A 25629-nucleotide genomic window follows, 5' to 3' on the forward strand; every position below is an offset into this window, starting at 1 on the left:
CTCGGGTCACTCACCTGCATTTCATTTTTCATCAATTTATTTTTTTTCATTCATTTATATTTTAATTTACAGATGCTTTCTGACAATTCTGTGATTTTTTTTTTTTCCTGGTGTATTGGTTTTGGAATCCGTCAGTACACAAAATTACCGTGCTTCCCCATTGATTCGAGTCGCTCACCTGCATTTTTCATTTTATTTTTATATATGGATGTTTTGGACATTCGCTGATTCTGATTTTTTTTTTCTTATGTTTCCCCCTGGTGTACCGCCTTCGATGTTCATCGGCATGTAAAATTTCAGCTTTCTACGTCACCCGGAAGGTCCCAATCTTTAATGTCGGTCAGTGAGTCAGTCAGTGAATCAGTGGTTAGAAAGAGAGATGATATATATATATATATATATATATATATATATATACAGTCAACCCCCGCTTTATCGCGGTTCACCTATCGCGCCCCCGGTTCATCGCGGGTTTTCCCTTGGAACGTAACTAATTTTTTTCTGCAGATTCCCCCGGCACATCGCAGTAATAATATATAAATTATTTAAGCAATAAATTATAACGCGTGGTGCTCAACCACTCACACACCACACGAGACAAAGTTTCGCTTGTGAACTTCGAATATTTTCTACGTTTTTTTCTCCAAGCCCCACGATGCCGCCCAAATGCCCTGCACCTTCTAAGGCTTCTGGCAAGGAACCGAAGCGCCAGAGGAAGGTCCTGACGCTCCAGGAGAAGGTTAAGGTGCTCGATATATGCTTTGGGAAGGAAAAAGGTTTGCCGCCGTTGGACGAGCACTGCTCGTACCCAGCACCTCAAAACCGACCAGACTTTTGACCAGACGAGTCGATCTTCAGCACCTCAAACCCAATCACTGCCAAACCGACCAGACCAGACGAGTCGATCTCCGGCACCTCAAACCCGATCACTCCCAAACCAACCAGACCAGACGAGTCAATTTTTTTTTGGGGGGGGGAGGCGTCCATTCATCGCAGATTTTCACTTAGCGCGGGGAGGTTTGGAACGTCACCCCCGTGAGAAACGGGGGATTACTGTGTATGTATATGTATGTATATATATATATATATGTATGTATATATATATATATATGTATGTATATATATATATGTATTTATATATATATATATGTATATATATATATATATATATATATATATGTATATATGTATATATATATATATGTATATATGTATATATATATATATGTATATATATATATATATATATATATATATATATATATGTATATATATGTATATATATATATATATATATATATATATATATATATATATATATATATATATATATATATATGTATATATATATATGAAAGACCTACCCACATCTCTCACCTGTGAATGGAGGGAATAGCCAATCAACTAAACCCAGGTGGCTAGGATTATATAAATAATTGACCCCTCCCACACTCCTCCAGCTGAAGGAGCTGCGGAAAGCAACCCAAGAAGACCTACACAAGGAAAGCGGTACGCTGTTTTGAACCCTTCTCAGAGTTCAACATCTGTAAGGATGTTCACACACAGTACACACATAGGACTCCCAGTGCTACACACCCCCTCAGCTACCGGACTGGTATCATCAGCAATGGCGCAGACAGCAATGCATACCAACGAGGCTCCCAAACATGTACCACGTGCAAACTTCAAAAGCAATCAACATATAAATAAAGATCCACCCACATCTCACCTGTGAATGGAGGAATAGCCATGCAGAAATATATATATATATATATATATATATATATATATATATATATATATATATATATATATATATATATATATATATTGTTAAGGATTTTAGAATCCTGTCTGATGAATGCATCCACACATCCAGGTCCTCAGACAGTTATTTCCTTAAATGCATGTTCAGATTAGCCCCATCCCCATGTCTCATGGGATCTTAAATGTGATGCATTGAGAAGGGTAAAGGATAGATCCCCTCTCTTATGGGAAGCTTTTTTTTCTTTACGACAAACACATTCACACACATTTCTTTCACGAGCTCTGAAGCTCGCCCTCCTTTTTACTCAGCAGCATTCTTTCGCGAGCTCCCACGCCCACCTCTTTTGAGAGCGCACGGGTCATCATGGTAACCGTGCCCCAGTGGGGCAGGGTGAGCTTTGGGCGGACGGCACCCCGCGGGGACGGCCTGGGGATATAAAAACGAGCGAGAGAAAACGTGATGTACGTTCTGTGGAGAGAGACGTTCTGAAGAGAAAGGGAGACGTTCTGTGGAGAGAGACGTTCTGAAGAGAAAGAGAGACGTTCTGCGGAGAAAAAGTCTGGGGAGAAAAAAGTGAGGAGAGGAAAAAGCAAAGAGCGAGAGAAGTGACCAAGAAGTGGGTGTCTAACCAGCGCCGAAGAGACAATTCGCCCTTCCAGTGCTTCGGCAAGCGAGCGTGTGGTGTGCGTGTGGGTGTGAGTCCCGGTATTCATTTATTTCCCCAAAATTGTGCAGGAAATGGAGTCTCGTTGCCGAGTCTAAAAAGAGCTACATACGGTGGGTGCACAGCAGCGTCTCCACAGATGTCCTTTTCCAACATTGACGGGGCAACACACAAAATGCGTACAGCATAAAGCCACATGCGAGGCTCGATCAACTCTGCAGATGCACACAACACGGGCTCCTCATGAGTCTCAGCCCACAAACAAAGCTGCCACTCCTGCACGACTCAACTGCTGTCTTAAAGGCCCAGTCACACCTTGACGTTTTAGCCAGGTTATGCCGATTTTTGGAAAATTTTTGTAAAACGCTGGTACACGTCGAATACGTTATGGGTACGTTTTGTATATGTTAAGACCACGCTGAAAAACACTGCCATAAGTGGTAGTACGCTGGCTTTAAACGTTGAACTTTTGGGTTTTCCTCAATTTTTCATGCTTGAAATTTTACGACGTATGCCGGCGTTTGACACACGTTCCGCTACGCTGGCCATAAGTTGTAGGCACGTTATGCGATCGTTGACACACGTTGAAACACGTTACTTGTAAGTTACTCATAAGTCGAAACACGTCGAGGTAATGTTTAGCGTACCCGAAACTTATTTCTAACCTATGAGTAACGTTTTGTAAGCACGCTACATGAACGTTGTTCACACTTTGCAACACGTTACTCGAAAGTACTGCTACTCATACTACCAACATCGACATCACTAAATTCTCTCGAACTACTACTACTACTATTACCATCGACGTCACTAAATTCTCTCGAACTACTACTACTACTACTACTACTAAAGGCCCGGTCACACCTTGACGTTTTAGCCAACGTATGCCGATTTTTGAATTTTTTTTCTAAAACGCTGGCACACGTTGAATACGTTATGGGTAAGTTTTGATAACATTGAGAGCACGCTGAAAAACACTGCCATACGTCGTTGTACTTTTTGGTTGTCCTCAAATTTTTTCATGCTTGAAATTTCACGACGTATGCCGGAGTATGACTCACATGTTCCGCTACGCTGGCCACAAGTTGTATGCACGGTCTGCGATCGTTGACAGACGTCAACACATGTTACTTGTAAGTTGATCATAAGTTGAGACACGCCGAGGTAATGTTTAGCGTACCCGAAACTTATTTCTAACCTATGATTAACGTGTTGTTGGCACGTTACGCGATCGTTGCCACACGTCGACAGACGTTACTTTTAAGTTACTCAAAGGCTGAAAGACGTCGGTATAATGGATCGTCCTTGCGTCAGCGTCCACGGCCACGGCCAGGACACTTATTTGCAGCATTCTTCAAACTTTTCTTCGGCATGACGAGGATGTTCACACTTCGATGTCTAGCTTGGCTATGATTCCAATTGTCCATCGGCAGCGTCTATTTAAAATAGTCGAGTTTGAGCGTTTTAACACGTTCAGAAGAAACGCTTCAAATTTCAAAACCCCAGCGTCAAAAAACAAAGGCGAGTGACAGCAATTTAAATCGTTCATTGCAAACAATGAAAATAGCTGAGTGGTACCGTTTAAAAGTCGTTGAGTGTAAAAAAAATCCAATTGTTGAGCGGAAGCGTCTACTTTCAATAGTGGAGATGCAGCCATTTAAATCGTTGAGTTTATCATTTAAATCGTTAAACGCAAGGACGATCCATCATAACCCACACCCTCCCCCTCACACTCACCTACTACTGCCAACATGAACAAACTACTACTAATACTAATACTAATACTGATACTGTTACTGCTGACATGGACATCGACTCAAAAAGGACTCGAAAACACTGTTGGGTTCCCCTTTTATGAGCACCATTTTTATATACCAATTCCCAAAACCGCTGGGAACACGTCTTTATATGGCAGTTGTAAGCTAGAAACACGTTAATTTATTTTTTTTTGTCGACGGGAAGACGTCATTGGAATACGTCTACATACGTCAATGTGTGTTGGGACTACGTAAAGAATTGGTTCAAAGCACGTCAAACATAAGTTAGAAATAAGTTTCGCGTAAAAAAGACATTACCGCGACGTGTTTCGACTTATGAGTAGCTTATAAGTAGCGTTTGTGGACGTGTGTAAGCGTCCACATATCGTGTGTAAAACGTATCCCCATCGCATGCGGAACGTGTATCATACGCCGAGTACGTCGTAAAATTTTGAACATGTTTAAAATTTCTTGACGTACTCTACTTACTACGACTTATGATAGCGTACTTTAGCGTTGTACTCACGTATACCAAACTTACTCATACCGTATTTGACGTGCCCCCAACGTTTTAGACACATTTTTCTTAGGTCAGCATACGCTGGCAAGATCGCCAAGGTGTGACCGCGATGCTGACACTTCCATTTCTACGGCAGTTATGATTCGAATCGTTGTGCGTCAGCCTTTTAATAGGCTACGTCACGACATCGTCGGCGATGCGTGCAACGCGCTATGCCTAAGTTAGACTATCGTTGGGCATCGGTTGTGTAGGCCGACAACAGGTTCAGCATTCGTTGGTATAAGTTATCTATAACACAACGACACGTTCTGTGTCCGTTACCAATGCGTTATACATAAGACCAAGTCGCTATGAATACGTCCGAATCTTTAAAAAAAAAAACATCAAAAGTTCAACGTAAGCCAGCGTTTTACATACATTTTAATACGTTGCCATCGCTGGCTAAAACGTCAAGGTGTGACCGGGCCTTTACATAGACATCACTAAATTCTCTCGAACTACTACTACTACTACTACTACTACTACTACTACTACTACTAACATTGACATCACTAAATTCTCTCGAACTACTACTACCACTACTAATAACATAGACATCACTAAATTCTCTCGAACTACTACTACTACTACTGCTACTGCCACTGCTACTGACATTGACATCTACTCAACATGGAGTCTGGAACACTGATGGGTTCCTCTTGTGAAGCCCATTTGTATATACCAATTCCCCTAAACGCTGCCGATACGCCATTATACGGTAGCTGTCAGTTAGAAACAAGTTCAGTAAGTTCTGTGGTCGTCCAGAAGACGTCAATCAAATTCTTCTACATACGCCAATGTGCGTTTGAGATACGTTACACGTAGGTTCAAAGCACGCTACTGATAGGTTCAAAGCACGCGACTAATTATCGGTTCAAAGCACGTTACTCGTAGGTTAAAAATTAAGTTTTGGGTATGCTAAACATTACCTCGACGTGTTTCGACTTATGAGTAACTTACAAGTAATGTGTGGCCGACGCGTGTAAACGATTGCGGAGCGTGCCGAGAACTTATGCCAGCGTATGCGGAACTTGTGAGCCATACGTCAAGTACGTCGTAAAATTTTCAGCATGCTTGAAATTTCACGACGTACTAGACGTACTTCATTGTTTTTCATCGTGCTCCTAACATATACACAACTTACCCATACCGTATTCGACGTGTCCCAGCGTTTTAGACACATTTTTCATAGGTCGGCATACGCTGGCTAAATCGTCAAGGTGTGACTGCGATGTTGACACTTCCAATTTTCAGGCGGTTATGATTTAAATCGGCGAGCGGCAGGTTCTTAACAGGCTACGCCACGAGTTCGTCGGCGATACGTGCAGCGCGCTATGCGTAAGTTAAACTATCGTTGGGCATAGATTGTGAACGCCGACAACAGGCTAAGCATTCGTTGGTATAAGTTATCTTTAACACAACGAAACGTTCTGTGCCCGTTACTGATATGTTATGCATACGACCAACACGTTATGAATACGACCAAAACCTTTTTAAAAACCTCAAAACTTCAGCGTACACCAACGTTTTACGTGCATTTTTATACGTTGCCATTCCTGGCTAAAACGTCAAGGTGTGACTGGGCCTTTACCAACTCAAGGTTGAACAGCGTTTGCCTCGATCGAACCTTCTGAGAGACCGCTCTCCCGAAACTCCTCCACACCAGACCAGTCAAATTAGCATGTCAGACAGGATGGTGCAGAGGTATCACAAACCTGTGAGCTGTCTCGTTTGAGTTCTATTCATGGCCCAACTATAAACTGTGCAATTATAAACTGCGTTTTGCTTAGGTTGTATTCCATTAGGGGTGCGGATCAGGTAGAATGATGCCTTTTAAAGATGAAGACGTGGGATAGTGTGCTTTGCGACAGGTACACTGACCAGCCAAAGAAGCACTTGATAATAGTACATCGGTCAGGAGGTCATGTGGTTTGATGTATGATGATGCGCGTTTTCAAAATGCATCGGTTTTGGTCCATTTGCCAGTGGCGGAGTGAGTCCTGGGGAGATATGTCACGACACTTTTCCTGATTGCATCGGTGATATTGACTTATGCCAGTCCAGAAATTATTTTTCCGTCAGGCTTGTTCTGTGAAGCCGTGGCCATGAAGGTGACGCGTCGTCATCAATTATTTTATGGGTTATGAAATCCAAGTCGGTTGCATCGCTTGATTGGAAATGCTGGAATTTTGCAGCTTTTTTGTGTGTTTGTTTGTTTTTCAGAAAATCGGCACGCTGAGTGGCGACGGCTCCCTTCCATCGACAAGTTACCTGCCTCCCACACCGAGCCTAATCACACCATCCTCTTACACCAACAATGTGGAAACGCTTCCAAGTATGATCCCACCCTTTACCCCTTTCACAAAGCCATACCTGTTGTCTTGTGTTGACAACTCTTGGTTTCCAAAAAGTTCCATCAACTCGTCGCATGAAACTCTTGAAACTGGAGGGATAACTGGCGTGTGGACTCTCGGTGATTTGGAAGTTGCTTTCCATTTGCATCTGGTTCACTGTCTGCCATCCTGTTCAATGTTGATCGAGGTTATGGGTCATCCACATATTACCTACACATAGGGAGGAGGAAAGGGATGGGAAAGAGGATGTGTTGGTAAAGGGAAGTGGGAGGACCACATTAAAAAATTTCTCAGCTTGGATGCCGAAGTTATTTATTTATTTCTCACTATATTTGTTTGCTTCCTCAGAGGAGTGTAGAAGGATCTCATTTATAACCATCAGATTCTATAGGCAGAGTCAAAATTAATCCGAGAACCCACCTCCAAAAAGGTACACCCTCGAGCATTCAGATCATTTGAGTGCAGCAAACCACTGCATGGCTTTGACATCATCCCCTCCTCCCCCACCCCTCCCTCCTTCCCAACCCCCGAACTCTACACTTCAACCTTTACAGTGTAATTGTGTGCATAAATGTCTCTGCAATGTTTTTTGAGTTAACAACAAAATCGACATTTCACTCTTTCTTGTATCAAGTTTAAATCTGCTCGCTAAAGTGAGATGACACACCAAAAGTGCCATTCTTTAAAAAGAAATGCCTTGTAATGAGACACTTGTACTGACTATATACTTCTGTTATTATAATTGCCTTTGTTGTCAATATCTTATTTCCTTTATCATGTCGTTTTGCTGTCTCTCTCTGAAACTCCCAACCAATTGATTAGCGGCGGCCTCTGCAAACACCATCCGCGACTCTTTGCAAAGTCCCCGCTTGCCCGATGAGCCTCCGACGTCTGCGGCGACCTCACAGTTTAAGCAAAGAGCCCCGCTTTTTAGTGGCAGCCTTTCCTCGCCCGGCACACCCACTGGAGCCACAACACCGACTCCCGGAACGCCTGTGACTCCCCAGCCAACGACTCCAATGCAACAATCACCAGTCCAACTCCAGGCACAGCCCAAGAAAAGTCTTTCTCTCACGGTTCGTCACAAGTTCCTCCTGACCTCACCACATTTTGACATCCTATTTCCTCCGAGCTTCACTTTGTAAATCCAGAAACGTTCACATGTTGCGATTATATTGCTCTCTGTCCATCCGGATTGTTTCATCTCCTTTAAAAATGGACCCACACTCAGGAGGGTCATTTTGACGGGATTATATTTTATTACATTTAGATTTGACGGCATTTACACAAAACATCGAGTGCAAGTGTTTCACATCATAATGCAGTGTTAAACATCGTCGTGTTTGTGCTGTGCATCTTGGCCCGAGGTGGTTGGTGAATGTAGTTGATCATATTGTGGCCTTGTGAATATGTCGTACAGAAGGAGCAAATGTATGCAGCTCAGGAGATGTTCAAAACTGCCAACAAGGTGACAAGACCAGAGAAAGCTCTCATTTTAGGATTCATGGCTGGTTCTAGAGGTAAGACTTTGTGCTGTTTTGTTGTTGAACTGCCCGAGTTGTTAATTTTCCTTTCCTTGGTGGAGTTCTCCATTCTTGGTCCTGAACCGTTGAAGATATTTGACCTTCTCGACTTGCAGTTGCAATCAATCAATCGAATGTGCTTTACTCGACCGAGCGTGGGGAGGAGGAAAGTCTCCGGGAGATGGGTGGTGTACCCTTACCTCCCAGCAGTCGGTCGGGGGCAGGAACTTGTAATTTGCTCAGTGTCGGTGATAACTCGCCTGCTCTTCGTGAAACACGTCGTGGGATATTTACCATCGACCGGTGCTGGTAGACGGGTCCTCTACGCACAGTCCACCAAAAAGACATGAAGCCACACGTTGATGGCTCGCCCTGCATCTGAAACACCAGGATTACAATTTATAGCTGCGTTGAGATTGTAATGTAGAAAATGTAATGGCACTTGATAGAGAAGTGTAACATCCCTCTACACACGTATAATCACACCATTCATGCTCCTGTCAGAACGTGCTTTGAATACCTTTGCGTAAAGTGAGGTGAGGTCCTTTTAAAACGTGTGGCATACAAGTGAAGGGAATACTGTGAAGTAAAGGATCAATCAAAACGTCAAGTGAAAATATACACCTTTAATGTCCGGCAGTGGGGCGTAGTCGGCACTTGAGTTAATTGAAAGACTAAGACCAGCGATGCGATACACAGCAGTGCACAAATCAAAACTGGTGACGAGCCTTCCTCTCCACTGTTTCCCTTCTTGGCTCTTCTTTCCCACTTCCACACATAGCTCATGGACATCCCTGTAATCCTCTCCCTCTACAAACCACTCGTACATACGAGACTGTTCTACATCCAGAAACTGTTCGTTAACCACGAGATGGCTCCATGCCCAAAAGCAGCTCGAAATTCCCCCAAACACTCGTGATAGTCCACAGACTGCAACATCCAACTTCAAAATGAACACTCGTCACCTTTTTACTACTCATTTACAAATCGTGTCGAGCCTGAATAAACATTATAAAGTCATCACATGATAAACTATTTGTTCTGTTTTGAATTGAATGGTTTATGAATACATCTCATGTCATCCCCAATCCTCTCCCCCCCCCCTCAAATTCACCCTGCGTAGTCCAAACCTCTTGCTTGCAGGTTTATGGTGTTTTTTTTTCTCTCTCTCTCTGTCTGTCTGTCTGTCTGTCTGTCTTTTTTTTTTTTTTTTTTTTTTTTTTTTTTTTTTGTATACCTTGGTCGAGGCTCGTATGAGAGCTAACACACAACTCACAGCAAGGAGGCATGAGACAAGAGGGGCGGGAGTGGAAGGGACAAAACATTGGGGAACAGACACAGGTGAACTGTGGAAGGGAGAGGGATGGGGATGGGACGGGGAACATGGCGAGGGGAAGATGGACATTAAAGGGACTTTCAGGAAGGAAAGCAGGAGAATTGAAGGAAGTGGGCTTGGGTGGATTATCGGGGGTAGAAAAGATCGAGGATTTGGATGGGGGAAGATAAGAGGTGGTGGTGAACAGCTGTTTTGAAAGCCTGGAGGGAAGAATGGGAAAGAATAGAGTGAGGAAGTTTATTCCAAAGGCGGGAAAAAAGAGGAATGAAAGAGTGAAGATGAGCAGTGATTCGTGATTTTGGTAGTTTTACCAGAAGGGGGTTGTTTGCAGACCTTGAGCGCCCTGTGGAAATGTGGTGGGGACAAATCACAGAGAGAGCAGGGGGGGCAAGGCTGGAGAGGAGTCGGTAGAAGACAGAAAGACCACCGACCAACCTGCGGTGATTGAGTGAGAGGCCCAAAGACTCAGCTTCATTGCGGGAGATGCCAATGATCTTAAATGCCCTGGTTTCGACAGCGTGAAGCCGAGAAAGGTGGGAGGCAGGAGCACCAGCCCAGAGGGGAGAGCAGTACTCCATCAGGCTACGGACAAAAGCTTTGTAAGTGGTCAGGAGCTCAAGAGGGCCGAGGAAGGACTTTGCACGACGGAGGATTCCCAGTCGGCGACTGGCTTTTGAGGCAAGGTTGGAAATGTGACTTTCCCAGGAAAGGTCTGTTCATTCATTCCCTCAATTGTCACATCCAACTGTTGCACCCGCTGTCTGTTCATACCGTCCACCTTGCTCGCCCACGAGCCTCGACCTTGTCGAAAAAAAACAAATGGCGGTAGGAGTTCGAAATGATGCAAAGTTATAGTTCAACGTGTAGGTGGACGTGCTCAAAACATTCACTCTGCTAAGTTGTGGTTTCTCTTTTTCGACACCTTTAATTGAAGCCAACTCCTGCAGGTAGTTTATTCACTCAACCCTGGGTTAATAAGTGTTGGTGGAAAGCTTGGCAATCTGATCAACAGAAGTGTAAGCACCATGTCTGATTGTCCGTGTAGGTAATAGTCGGATGAATATATTTGTACCTGGTTCTTGAGCTTTTTTTTATTCAACCAAGTTGAAACTCCAATGGTAGGGTGGTGTCTGGCTGATGGTCTAGTTTGAGAATGTTATTTTACTGATTGAATGGCAGCCACCATATGGCACTTTGATTGTAAAACGACTTGCCGTTTGTTATGCAGAGAACCCGTGTCCCGATCAAGGTGACATCATACAGATCAAGCTGAGTGAGCACACAGAGGTACTTCCCAAGGCCGATGGAACAGGGAGCACCACCATGCTGGTGGACACGGTCTTCGAAATGAACTATGGTACAGGCCAGTGGACCAGACTGAAAAAGTACAAGCCCATAACGAACACTTCATGACCCTGGCATTTGTCCCTCGACCATTTCCACGTTTCATTCGTTTTGCTCCTCCAACCTGCATCTGCATTCTCATGCTGTTTTTTTTTTTTTTTGGAAACCAACGTTGAGAAGATTTCACTGACTTTCTTCCTTGAAGCAGCAGAGGAGATTAAAAAAAATAAAAAATCTTCGCTTTGCTATTGGCCCATCAACACCACTGCCATCGTAATGCATGCGTCGCCATGTTTTTGATATGATGCAGGTATAGTACAGGCTGCGAGAATCGACGTCCATTACCACTTTTGATCGGCGTGCTCAGAGTATATCATCTAAACTAATGGAGCGTTTGTTTTACGTTTAGTTTTTCGATTACTTGCTTTTTTAAGACAGGTGCTAATGTCAACACCATTTCTTGTAAATGGCTCTCTTGTGTGTCTGCTCATCATGGTACCTTTTCCATGCACTCAGAGCATCTGACCCTCACCTTCGGACATGACGACGACGACGACGATGATGATGATGTTGCTGCTGCTGCTGCCCAGGTGATCGAATACAAATCAAAATAAAAACGTAGTTTGTTGGGAGCTGTGTACTCTCCAGCTCTTTCAAAGACTTACTCCAGGTTTCGTCTATTTACACACGAGATGATGATGTTGCTGAATGCAGTCCAGCTGCCCAATTCTTTTTTTTAAATCTCTGCTCGAAGGCAATCGTAGAGCTTCTTTAAAAAAAAAAACATCCTACTCCCTTGAGTTATTTAAACAGCTGTGTTTCTGAAATGTCGGAAACAAAGGGATTCTGTATTTGTCACTGTTTGATCCACCTCAATATTTGGTTTCTCATTTATGTCATAGAGTACAACTGTGGATGCAGTGGGAAGCCCCATCGTAGTATTAAAACGTCTGTGAAACCAAATATACATATATATTTTTAAATTGCTTTGATCGAAAATTGTCATTTCTCCTCTTTTTTTCTTTTTTTTTTTTTTTTGCTTTGTAAAGGTTTTACTTTATGCCGGGAGTTTCGGTTCACGTAATTTAAATGTGGAATTTACGGGGATTGGATTGGCGTGTTTGGCATCGCCATTGTTTAAGCACGTAGTTCACGATGCTGGTTTAAATGCCATTCATCATCAAAGGTTTAAATGCCATTTACTTTTGATTTGTACACTGTCTCCTAATACCCTCGTCCAAAATGTAATATATGTACAAGCTCGCCACATCAGCCTTAGATACTGCAGAAAAAGGAAATTAGGTTTTGTGAGGAAGTTGTCAATAAAAGTGTAACTGCATTTATTTTATTATTAAATCTTTTTAAGGCTGTCTCTATAAACCCATGATGGAATGCTTACTACCTCTTTACTCTTCCATCGTACACCAAGCTTTTACTGCAGAGGATGTGAAGTTCTTATCTTTACCAGGAAGGAGTTGAAATAATTTTATAAGACAAGAATCTAGCGTCGTGTGAGGCTGTCACGTAAAGCAGTGCCTACGAAGCACCAACCCGACACTTTGTAGTTTACTTGATAATTTAACCCACATTAGCCAGCTCAAAGGTAAGTGTCTAGACCTCTGTTCCATCCTATCAGACAATAGAGATAGGGACTATGTAATTTAAAGAGCAGGTTGCAGGTCACCAAACATGTTCTGAAAATTTATCAATATGATTATATGTGCATTAAATACAGTCAAAGCTCGTTACTATGCCACCCGGCCGGACCGAGCAAAAGTGGCATAGTAACGAGATTTTGTAAAAACGGCCTTATTTTCTCAAGTTACCCATCTGTAGTTAATCTTTAGACAAAATTTATTCCAGCAAGTAAAAGGCACGACTGTTGTATAAGCTAAGCAAACGGAGAACATACACACACTAACAGAGTTCACACACTAACATATGGCATGGCGAGAAATTCACGACACACAAAGCTTTCAAGAATCGTCGGCTGGCGCATCTTCTTTCGGCGGATCTCGTGCATCTCGTTGTCTAGCCGATCGCACGCTTGCATCACACCGGGCTTCCCGCTTCTCTGCTGCATGAACTTCCGGACGGTGCTACAAGCGCGCTGGGCTTCCTCGAACGGAACGATTTCCTCCTCGACAGTTACCTCATCATCTTCGCTTTCCACCGGCTCCTCACTGCACAGAATCTCCTCCGCAATCTCCTCCAGCTTGAAATACCCGCCAGTCGCGAGGCGCTCGTCGGCTTCGAGAAAGTCAGACAGCTCGATCTCCTCGTTCTCGTGCATCTTTTCCTCGGCAGGCAGAGCTTCCCAGAAGAGGGAGGGAACAGAAGAAGAGCTTCCCAGAGGGAACTTCTCGCTGCCGCTCATGTTTGCCCCAACCAGAAGAGTGATCCTTTGCTTGCTTTTCTTTCCTCCAGTACACCGCTCTCCCCTGAAAGCCATGGTCTTGTTCGGAAGCAGCTGCCAGAAGAGTCCAGTCTCGTCCAGGTTGAAGACGTCGTCTGCGGAGAACTGCCCGAGTAAGGGCCGGAGAACCTGTTGTTGCCACTCAAGAAGGGATTGCGAATCCACCGCTCCAGCTTCGCCCTGCACTGTCTTGAACGTGATGCCATGGCGCTTCTTGAAATTGCCCAACCAATCGTCGCTCGCCATGAAGTCTGGGATGTGCATCAGCTCGGCCAGTTTCATCACCTTCTCCTTGATCAGATCGCCGCTGACAGGCACATTCTGTCCTCTTGATTGCTTCAGCCACATGAGCACTCCCTCATCAAGCTTCAGGTCGTGAGCCTGCGTCAACTTCATGCACTTCGATGGAAATCCAGCTTTGATTGCAGCCTCGATTGCATCCTTCTTGCTGAGAATGCCCTTCACGGTGGTTCTCTTAACTTCGACGCCCCATTTCTTGCTAATCTCCCTGGCCAACTTGGACTGATTCGGCTCCTTCTTCGCGGCATCGATGATCTCCTTCTTCTCCTTCAGCGTAAAGTCGGTTCGCTTGCGTTTCTGAGCTGACATTATGGGCTGAATTTGAAAAAAAATGATGTCACTGTTGTACGTGTGCCTGCGTGTCTGTGTGTGTGCTCGCGCTTTTTTGTGTCTCGTTGTGCGTGTTGTGATTGGCTTGTTGTGGCTGGCATCGGGGAGAAGAATCGCGTGTTTTGACACAGTCTGACTATGCGCGTACGTATTGAGTTATGTTGTGCGCAGCTGGACTGCAGTTTGTCGCTTCGCCTTTGGACGTGAGTGTGATAATCGAGCACTGCGCAATACAGACTTTTTCACGACTCGTGCCTTTTAACAGTCACACAGTAGTGGCATAGTAAATTTATTTTGTATTGAATTTTGTCGGGACTGAGCAAAAGTGGTATAATAGCGAGAGTGGCATAGAAGCGAGGTGGCATAGTAACGAGCTTTGACTGTAGTTCGATGCAAACTATTGTGGTTGCCTAACTATTGGGGAAATTAATTAAATTTAACTCCGAAGTTGTTCATTCTCGAGGCTGTTGAAAAAAACAGCCGTGTGCCCATATATGGGTGGTGACGTCACGTTCTCCAAAAGGAAGCGGCGCTCACTCGCTCATTGAAGAAGTGAAGTGTCCAGTTGAGCGGGCCGTTCTTTCGCTTTTTTTGAGCTTGCAACTGTCTATATTATCCTTTTTTATTTTGAATTATTGTAGAACAAAGTTATTTGGATATTTGTACATCATGCCTCGTACATCTGTCATCATGTTTTGCGAAAATGGCTGGAAAACGGGTAATCGCTCCCACCGATTCCCGAAGGAATCAAACATTCGCCGGCAGTGGATAAGATTTGTACAAACAAGACAGGCAAATTTTCCCCCCCAAAAAACGGGTAAAGAGGACCCTTTGGATAGACTCTTCATTCATGGTGACCATTTCACAGCCAAGGATTACGAAGGCAACGCAATGAGTGAGCTCGGTTTCAAAACAAGCGTGACGCTGTGCCCACCATTCAGCCTTCTCCTCCTCAGCTGGCTCCTGCTTCATCTTCTCACACTGTCACCTCTCAAGGATTGGGGCATTGTGTTTCTCTATAAATGCGCATAAGAAATTGAGAAATTATTAGAATAGAATAAGTCATCACTATCCGGAAGTCCGTACGTTGTAACCCGTAATGGGGAACGCGGCTGAGAATCTCTTCCCCATCGGCCACGCCATCATCACTTTCGCTGGGGTCAAGCTCAGCTGTCAGAAAGACTTCCAACACCAAGGGTCCATTATAGATTCATTCTATTTCTGACTCGAGTGACTAGAGGGTTGGTGGTGGTCGTATGGCAGCTTAGCTGCCGGGGTAGCTATCATTTCTTGAAGCGTGACTGTTGCTGATGCAGTGCCCCTCTACCAGTACACACACTGGAACTGGTACTCATTTCGCCGACCTCGGAAGGATGACAGTGTATTAATTCAGCAGCCGACGGGGCTTGAACTCAGGACCCGAGGATCCCAAGCCACCACCCTAACCACTGAGCCAACACCAGGCTACTGGAGGGTTAAAAAAATTATTATATCAAGTCACAGACGAATTAAACTTTACATTATTTTATGCATCGAACAAGAAAATGAAAAGCAACAAACCAATCTGTCTGGTGGAGTCTGTCAGTGTGAACCGCCGGACAGTCAGTCCTGTCACTTGTACACAAAATAGACCGTTTTCTGGCACTTGCAAGTGGCTCAAATTTATATGGCTCAAGGCCAGAAACTCCAGAGTATAAATTCTCATCATCCTCCGACTCCTCCTCGGCAATATCGGAATGAAAACACTCAATTTCATCACCGCTGAAATCACTCTCCGATTCGCATCTCGCCATTGTTCACACGCTGTTTCCGGATGTTCACAAAGCTTTCGGGGAACGTGACGTCATAGCATCTTCGGTAACTTCCGGTCTGTTTTTCGATCACCGAGAAAAGTTTTGACTTAAAAGTTAATTTCAGCATATTTTGAGTTTCAAATGTAAGAAAATAAATACCCCACGTTTATTAATGCGCTTACAACCTTCGAACCACGTGAAGTCATCAGCGACCCAAAACCTGCTCTTTAAGGGGGAATTTTGGAGCATGTTACACACAAAGATCATGAGGTGAGTGTGAGTAAATTGCTTGATCAGTCAGACTGCAATGGGAAAAGCTGTTACGATTTTAGGTTCGATTCACAGGGGCATTGTTTATCGATTGAAGGATGTGTTGTTCGTTATATGGGAACTTCAGAGATGAGACAGTAGCAAGGCAGGGGTATTTCAAACAGCAGTGAGTACTGTATGGAATGGTCTTCCTATGAAAATGGTAAAAGACAATAGATGGGCTTAAAATGGAACTGGATAGGTGCTGAGATACAAAATGGATCGAGGTCTATATGATGGGAATTTTTCTTGGGTCAGTGAAGAAGAACACTATCATTTGAGCTATCCTGCTGTCACTGCTCTTATCCTTCCCACATTCTCCTACCAAGCATCCTTTGATATTTGCCAACAGCACCAATTCATTTTCATTATCCAATTAGAGCATCCCTTGAAAGAAAAACTCGTCTATCTCACATTCAAGGCCAAATTTAGTTAAATGTACAAAAGTTGCCTTTGGTGCTGTCAGCTTTTAATAAAATATTTGAGGGACACTGATCTTTGTTCAAGGGGATCCTGAACTTAAATATTTTTTTCATGGAATTTTCATGTATCGTTCAGTTTAATTATCAGCAGTCGTCATCTCAATCCTGATGTCTTTGTACGTCTTCCTTTAAAATTCTCAAATCAAACTCGTTTTGGAACGAGTGCAGGATTATTACAGTAAACCCCTTCACATCAGTACCCTCCCCCTCATCTCTATGCTACAGCTTCGTCCCCACTGCAGGTTCCCTCGTACCTATTCGGTCCCCATCCCACATTCCATGTCCTACTCCTACCCCCTCTTCCCTCCCTCCACCCATTAGTGAGGTCAAAAGCATCGGTGATAGCTCACCGACTCTTTGCGAAGAACAGAGTGGGATCTTTAACAGTTGCTGGCAGATGGGTCGCCTGTTTAACGTCCATTCGAGGGACGTTGCACACATTGAATCACCCTGTCAATGAATAGTCTGGGAGCCAAGGCTGAGAAATACACTTTTGATGTGACACCCCTGCTATACAATTTTTGACACTTGGACCATGTCAGTGAGTGTGTTGGCCACCTGAAAAGTGTTATTGGACACCTCAACTCTATTGCGCAACTTCTGTGGGCAGGTTTTTTTGATAAAAGGCCATGACCGAAAAAAACAAAAATTTTGAGGGTAAGGGAAACTAAATTGACCATTCCTCCACAATGGAACACCCTATGACAACAAATTACCACTCATTATCTTTGTCTAGATGTATGCTACAGGTTAGTATCAAGTTGATTTCAATTGGATGACCTTCGAGGTCACCAGAGGTCAAAAGGTCAGAAAAATTGGGTCATGTCCAAAATCTGACACTTTTATCAAATAAATACTGTGTCGATCCCCTTCCTATATGATTTTATCTTAAAATACCACTTGAATCAACTTCTGGGAGCCTCCTGATGTTTTTGGAAAATAAATATTTTAAATGGATCATAATAAAGTGCACCATGACCAGCAAATTGATTGTCACAAATCTGAAAATCACTAAAAAAAAAAAAGTGGATTTTCATTACTTTTGTTATGTATGTGATGTAAAATTACAGTACTGATAATGTCCATTAGTATTTTATCATTTATTGCAAAGATGATTCAAATGGTCAATTTGCTACATGTATAAAGATGAGAAAAGACTGAAAAATGTCACAAGGTACTGCAGTGTCATGTGTGAGACAAAAATGATGAAAACTATTCTAGGATGTTACATTCTGCCGATCAACTCCCTATAAGTTGATGCTATTTGGACAACTAGTGATTTCGGTAGTAACATGCCCTAAATGGTTTGCAAGCTCAGAACCAGCATAAGCTGCCTTGTCAGGGCTCTTCGACACATATCACTACAATAACGTTTGCTTTCAAATGCACTGTCAGTAGCCAAACAGTAATCTGACAACTACTAGTTTGTCAAAGATACAGTCGTGCCACCTAAAAGCATGAAAGAAATGACGGTTCACATTTGCCGCATTTAAAAAGGCAATTCACTACGTCTCTTAGAATTAATTACCTAAGTGATGCCGCCAGCTACAAGTTACTGTTGTCTCGTCCTCGTCTTCACTGTCCTCAGCCAGCCGAGCACATTTGGCTCGGTCACCATTACAGCTGCTGCATGCAATGATACATGCTGGTCCAGCCTTAGCACATGGGCAGTTCTTAAAACAGGCTCTCTTGCACTTACAGAAAGCAAGTTTGGCTGAGGCTGGTTTACTATCCTTGCGCTTCATGACAGGAATTAATCTGCCAGTATTATCAAAATGTCTGCCGTATTCCACCAGTGGTAGAAGGGTTGGGTTGCATAGATTTGCTTGCTTGTACAGATTGATTTGACAAAGACTTCTGAGAACATGATAGTGAAATGCATCCTCAGCATCCTCTGCCCATAGGTGTTTAGCTAAGTGATATGAACTCAACGACATATCCTTGTGCAAACTGTCATCGATGCATTCATTCTCAGAATCAAATAGTAACTGACACTCATTTAATTCAGCTTGCAGCTCCACAACTTAGTCACAAAGCTCTTTGACAGTGATAGACGAGGCACATACTGGAGCTGTGTTCATCATGTCCACAACCTGAATTTTGTCATTGGTAAAATGTTTAATAATTCGTTTCTTCAATCTGTCTGTTCTATATTTCTGTTTGCCATGCTGAGGCAACAAATCATTGTATCTTTTTGAAAGTTGATTGATCGAATACACGTTTCTCATTTAAAAGTCCGTTTGAAATCTCGGATACCAATGTCAAAAACGCTGTTGTGCTCTTACAACTTGGCCAAACTTGCACCCTCAGTTTTACGTTTTGTCATAAACCTGTTCAAACACTTTTGGTGATGTTGAAAATCATTTGCTATCAAGTCGAGGCATTTCTCACCATAACCTATAATTTTCAAGAGCACTGCTTCCTCATTTAGTTCCTTTGCTTTGTTGTGAATTGACAGCTGTCTTTCAACGGTAGTGACAGATACTGAAGTCCTATCACCCAAGCCATCACGATCCTTCTCACAAAACAAACACACGGATTTATAGTCAATGGTGGCAGTCCGACTTGTTCGAAGAAATGGTGTTTCTCCTGCTGATGATTCACTTTCTGTTCGCAAGCGTTTTGATCCTAAATGCTTTTTGCTGCGATGTATGTACTTGCTGCGACTTGCTGCATGTACTTGCATGTACTTGCTGCGACAAGCGATGTGGATTTGTTTTTTTGGCAAGGAATGCATCTTCCTGCTGCATGTCTGCCAAAAGCCTCTTATATACTTCATCGTACCTTGTCTCATTGGCATCCTTGAACGTGGAGAAACCCTGTTTCATTAATTTTGACAAAGGTCCAAGCTCAAGAGCAGTGGATTGGCAAATCAAACATTTTGAGTAAAGTTGTTAGCCTACCTGGGCAGGAACTGGACCGCTTTCGATTTGCTGATATGAGGTACCATCTTTTAAAGTAAGGAGGCGGCACCTGCAAAAAGGGATTGAGCACATGTTAAGCGTACTGAAAGTGGTAGCATGGAATCCATGAGGGTGGGGGGAAGATGGGGTGATGGGGGAAACAGTTCCAGAACTCACTTCGGGTGCTGTAAATGGACTTCAATGTACAAAACAACTGTCATCGGAAAGTTAGAAATTTCTTCACAAAAGTGAATTTTAGCGGCGTTTCAGATTTGCGACGAACAAATCTATGGTCGGGTCATTTCATGGTAATGCCACTTTTTTCGGTGGTTTTTTTGTCTGGGGAAAAAATAAGAAAGTTGAGAATTATTTCATGTTCTATTATAATGAGAACACATATCCGAATACTATAACTAGTCATGTAACATCAGCTGCTCGTTTTGTAACACAGTATGAAGCTTATTTTCCCCAAGGTTATGTGTCACTGTGTCATCTCCGTCACACTGTCAATTCCATCAAACATTCGTTGGGACTCAAAACAAATAAAGTAATACCATCAACTATAACTGCTTCAATGATGCACTGACACTGTTTAGAATCCTTCTCAATTACGGAAATTTGACACATGTTATTTTGTTCATATTTTCGAGAAATTCTAAAAAAAACTAATGATACCGAATGAAGGTGAGCCCCAGGTGAGACACTTTCAAATTGTTTTATGTTCATACTGGGTGTGAATTTTGCAAATGACCCTCATCAAATGGTTTCATTGGTCGTAAAAGATACACTTACCGTGATGACACCTGCTAGCAATGTACCAAATATTTTTTAGCAGAAGCCTTCCTGCACTCTGATTGCTAATATTGTTGATTCGATATGATCTCAAAAATGGTGCAGAATTACTTGAAAAATGAAAGTGCGTAAGAGATAGTTCAAACTTCCAATGTCAATGGCAAAACTCTATTAGAGTTTAATATTGAGCACAACTTTCTAATACCCCACAACAGTTGCTGGGTGTTATTTCATGCGAAAAGAACTCCATCGATTCTTTGTCGTCTCCGTAACGGTCCTCAAATGTGACGGCGTTGACCGTGACGGATATGATGGTTTTCAGAAAAAAAGGCGTGCCCACTCTCCAGCGATCATTGGAGGAAGCAATAATGCGTGATATGACCAGGATCAAACAGTTTTACAACTTCATTACCCCTCATACAATCATTTTTTTTTTTCTCAAAAGCAAGATATTGTTACGAATTCTGGCCCGCCTGGCGTGCGATCGGCCGCGAACCTCTAATGGCAGCCGCGTCGCCCACCGGACGGACAATTCAGTCGTGACCCTCCTGGAACTACCACCAGGAGCCAGTCACGGGTGGGGGTTTAACCTCACCACAACCCAGTCCGCATTCCACCTGCACGAAATAGGGTAAATCGCCGAATGTCGATATACCTAAATACCCGCGCGGATAACCCACCGAGGGGTTACACCACGCCGCAGGTCGGCTTAGGACACGAACCGCTTAAGCGGTCCGTTTCATGCTACAGTGATAACCGAGCGGTGTTATCGCCGACCTCGACGGATCAGTGATTCTTCTTTACTCGGGTGTTCAAAACCCACTACTCATTCCACGATGCAAGATGGCACTTTCAATGTGGTGAAAGGAGGACGCGACAAACGGGAAACATTGCACACAAGGGCATTTATTATTCAGAGATGCCAACTTTTGGAAATCAGAATTAGGGAGGATTTTCAACCGACACCAAATAATGTGCGCGAAGCGCACATCTCGAGCGCGGAGCGCTCGACCCTTGCGGCGGGGTCCAGGGCCCGCCTTAGGGCCCTGGAAGCTCTGGGGTTCTAGACGCTCTCTAGTGCCCTCTGAGCCCTATTTTGGAGCATTTAACATATTAAGAATTCCCACTTTTTAAACAAAAAAAGGGGAAAATTGTGCACTTTTTAATGTTACATGTATGTTAATATTAGTAAGTTAGGGGACAATCAAAGATTAACAAAAAGCACAAAAGAAGCAATATTTTTCTTACCTTATTGGCTGGTACTACTGCTGCTTGCTTTTTCCATGGCAGCTTTGCTGAGTGACAGCTGTGTGGCTCTTTTAGCCCTTCTGATTATGTCTTTGCTGTATTCTCTCTGGTAGCAAGGGGTGCTATGAGCTAGTTTTTCAATTAAGAGAGCTTCCAGGGTTTTGACACTCAAATTGGGACGAAATTCAGTATGATTCTTCCGTACAAGACTGAGTGCCCGTCACATGATGCGTTCGAATGAGGAATGACCAAGATTCCTTCATCACTTTGCTCAAATTAGGATACTTCTTGGCACCAGTGCAGGGATCTGTGAGCTGTGAAATCCGATGCCACTGCTCATCCACTCTCACTGTCTCAGTAGCAATTGTAGCTATGGAGGCGTCTGCCTGGTAGTGAGCGACCACTCTCAAGACTGTCTATGTCACTATCACCGCCACTGAACAGACAGGGGAATTTCTTGATGAAAACTCCACACAGTCAAACCCCACTTCTTGGTGTAGCTTAACATCCAGCACCTGAGCATGCTTGGCTAATTCATCATCTAGCGGCCAGGTTTTGAAGATGTAATTGCAGGCTTTCACATAATATGAGCGAACTGCACTGAAGAAACCTTGGATGTCTGACTCACTCAGAGTGAAGGTGGATTTCTTGAGACTCCTTTGTTCCCTTATATACAGTTTGGCATCGTTCCCAATCATGAGGTCCTCATCATTCTTCTGATGATTTCTGTCAGAGAAGGGTAAATTTACCAGAGGAACCGATGACACCGATGGTTTCAAAACCGTACGAAGATATCTTTCAGAAGACCATTCAATTCTCCGTGCAGGAGATGAATACAGGGTTCGTTCCTCTTGGAGCAGAAGATTCCCTCTCAAAAAGCTTGTTAGCATATCGAAGGAAGAAACAATAGTTTTGTTTGTGGAGACAAGAACATCCTGTTGACACGTTTTTCTCTAGATTCCTGCACAGTGTTTGAGGAAGATGCGCTTTAGTTGTATAACTCTTAGTACACTTAGCCGCAGGGCGATCACACTTGCGTTTACTGCCAGCAGAAGAGGTCAGACTCGTAGTACCAGATCCAATTTTACGTTTGAGGAGAGAGCTTGAGGTAGGTGCAGCCAAGGAAGAAGACCTCTGATTCGAAGGTTTTGCTGAGCTTCTATCAAGTGATTTGGCAAAAGCAGAACTTAACTTGGGTCCTTCTTTGCCTGCAGATGGGACTATCACAGTCTTTCTCGACTCTGAAGGGATCTGCTTTGTAGATGAACGTGATGAAGGGCCGGTGATGCTACCTGCTCTCAGCATTGGTTTTGGTGCTGTCCCTGCTGTCTTCTTCGCAGCAGATACTGCAGTGGTAGTGGTGAATGCTGCTCCACTAGTGCTTGATCCTGCAGTGCCAGTACTGGCAGTAGATACAGTGCCGTCCTTCTTGCTCGTTGTTAGAGTCTTGGCTACAGTTGGTTGCATTTTTCTTCGTACTTCTTCTTTGAAGAAGAGGCGAAGTGGCTCCCACTGTTCAATCAGCCTGTCTAGGCACTGACCAAGGGACAGCCACCTTGTTGCGACATGCTTCAGAATCTTGTGTGTCGGGGCATCACAGAGTTCTTGCAGTGCTTTCACTCCTTTGACGTTTAATACTTTTGTCCAAGTAGTAGTAAATATCGATGAGAAAGTCATCTAATTCAATGGGTAAGGCCTGAGCCGCCTTCTCTATCGTATTGTGCATCATATGGCAAGGGCATCCCATGATGTTGCACTCTGGATTTTGTTTGTGGATATAAGCAGCGACTCCTTTGTGCTTGCCCACCATGACAGAGGCATTATCAGCACAAAAGGAAACACAATTTCCCCACGGAATTTTCCTGTCACTGAACTCATGATCAAGCAGTTTGAAAATGTTTTCTCCAGTGGAATCTTGTTTGCACGCAGGCAAACTTAGCAAACCTTGCTTCACAATCCCAGCACTGTTGTCATAGTACGAAATCAGGACAGGATATAGCTGGGCCTCACCACTGTCATTGCTACCGTCTGTAGCTAGGCTAAATGGAGCTAGTCTAGCAATATCGGCAAGAGATGAAGCAGTAACATTTGACAGCTCACCAATTATTGCTGAAGTTTTTGTTCTTGCACATCCATACTTTGAAGCAACTTTTGAATCTGGAAACATCTTTTGAAATAGAGGTCCAGCATGATCTGAGACTGATATGGGCAAGTTATGTTCCACAATAAATCCACTAAAGAGAAGTTCCGCTCGGGTAACATCCTCTTCCTCGCTTGTCCCTTGTTTGGTGAAATAATTCAGAAGTGTACCGGTACTCGTGCTCGAAGATCTCTCCTTTGCAATGTCTGTGTGCCGTTTGCTTCCAACGTGCTTCCGAATATCATCGCGACCTCCGTGCTCAACTGAAATATCAACGCTGCATACTGTACAATACGCATGATGAATTCCTCTTTCAGACTTTCGAATACACGGGTATTGGAGACTGTATTCGGTCTTGTACTTCTGAGACCATTTCTTGGTCTTCGTAAGCTTCTTTTCTGCCATTTCATAATCAACATCGAGGGCTTGAAGCATCGGTAACTTCGAAGTCGATGTTCCACAGCTGCAGCGCGACTCGTAGAACTCTAGCGGCTGTTAAACACCACACGGTGGTCGCGACCGCCGGGCTGGTACGGGGCCCAGCTGCATGCAGTGAGCGTATCGCATGCATATACACTGTGCATACATACCGCATGCACTGTATTGCACACATACCGCATGCACTAAATCTCAGTGCATGATCGCATGTTTAGATCCAGACCCAATGTTTCGCTGCTCCTCATTTGAATTTGCAATTTTTTACGTACAATTTGGTAGCAGCGAACGTTATGGAGTTACCACATGCTATACGTAGCAGACGATGCTTTTCATTCAATTCTCATACTAGTACATTCTGATTAGTGAACAGTGCAAAAATATCAAAATTTCGGGAGGATAAGGATAGTGATCGTAAGGGCGGGAGTTTGGGTGAATTTTCGGAAGCCTCCCGATGAAATCGGGAGGGTTGGCATTGCTGATTATTACACACACGACACAAGTAAGGCAGTCATGCAATGTTCAAGCAACAAATAGAAAGTACTACTACCGACTACAAGCAAAGATCAATTTACATGCACCGTTACTTCGGCAAGTTTACTTCACTGAGACACAGCGCCACAGCAGTCATCCAAAAGCAAGGAATCGCCACCCTCACAGACAAGGGTGGCAGACAGGGTCCGTGGACCGAATGGCATGGAACCTGGTCGATCGGCCAGGCCCACGAGACCGAAGGGTCTTACCCGTGCCCTCGTGGCGCGACGGTGGGCAGGTCGCGACGTCGACTCCCCACGGCCTTGCGTAGCCGCGCCTGACCTCGGGCCCCTGGCGTGGTCAGCGAGCTCTCTCCGGCGTTGCTGCTGGTGCTTTCACGACCCACGACCAAACAAGAAAAGACTGAAGGGCAGAAGGGGCTTCAGGACCAGAGAGAGAGCGAGCCTCGTGCGCGTCCGCCCTTTTATAATCTGAGGCAACGCCCTTCGCCCCACCCCGCTTCTGGCTCCACCTCCCTTCGAGAAGGTTCCCGGAAATGGGGCGTTCCCTCACCCCGACCGCCTCACGCTGTTCATCTACCAATCGGCGGCGAGCTGCCCTCCCCCTGCCTCCGTCGCACTCCTCGGAGAAACAGGTGGGAAAAATCCGCACGCGCATCGGAACTCCTCTGGTTTCCTTTTG

General features: G+C 44.0%; 2 protein-coding genes across 4 annotated transcripts in view; one reads left to right on the forward strand and one right to left on the reverse strand.

Annotated features, from left to right (window-relative positions):
• LOC147034779 (uncharacterized) overlaps positions 1 to 7927 on the reverse strand; it is a 160129-nt gene extending 152202 nt beyond the window's left edge. For both annotated transcript variants that reach the window (XM_085888870.1, XM_085888853.1), the window contains exon 1: positions 7122 to 7927. The gene's annotated coding sequence lies outside the window, so the exon portion shown is untranslated. The remainder of the gene's footprint in view (positions 1 to 7121) is intronic.
• Positions 1 to 12644, forward strand: part of NELFA (negative elongation factor complex member A) — a 28443-nt gene extending 15799 nt beyond the window's left edge. Inside the window, exons 8-12 of one of the 2 annotated variants that reach the window (XR_015060203.1) lie at positions 6972 to 7083; positions 7925 to 8178; positions 8523 to 8622; positions 11190 to 11615; positions 11822 to 12644. Coding sequence is in view for 1 of the 2 variants with exons in the window: in XM_085888897.1 (XP_085745023.1) it covers positions 6972 to 7083; positions 7925 to 8178; positions 8523 to 8622; positions 11190 to 11374 (651 nt within the window). In the remaining variant the exon portion in view is untranslated. Of the gene's footprint in view, positions 1 to 6971; positions 7084 to 7924; positions 8179 to 8522; positions 8623 to 11189 lie in introns of both variants that reach the window. The other variant, XM_085888897.1, reaches the window with a different exon arrangement.
• Positions 12645 to 25629: the final 12985 nt, after the last annotated feature.

Source organism: Eptatretus burgeri, chromosome 1 (genome assembly GCF_056783735.1).
Source record: "Eptatretus burgeri isolate ZD-2024b chromosome 1, Ebu_testis_v1, whole genome shotgun sequence".
NCBI classification, from domain to species: domain Eukaryota; kingdom Metazoa; phylum Chordata; class Myxini; order Myxiniformes; family Myxinidae; genus Eptatretus; species Eptatretus burgeri.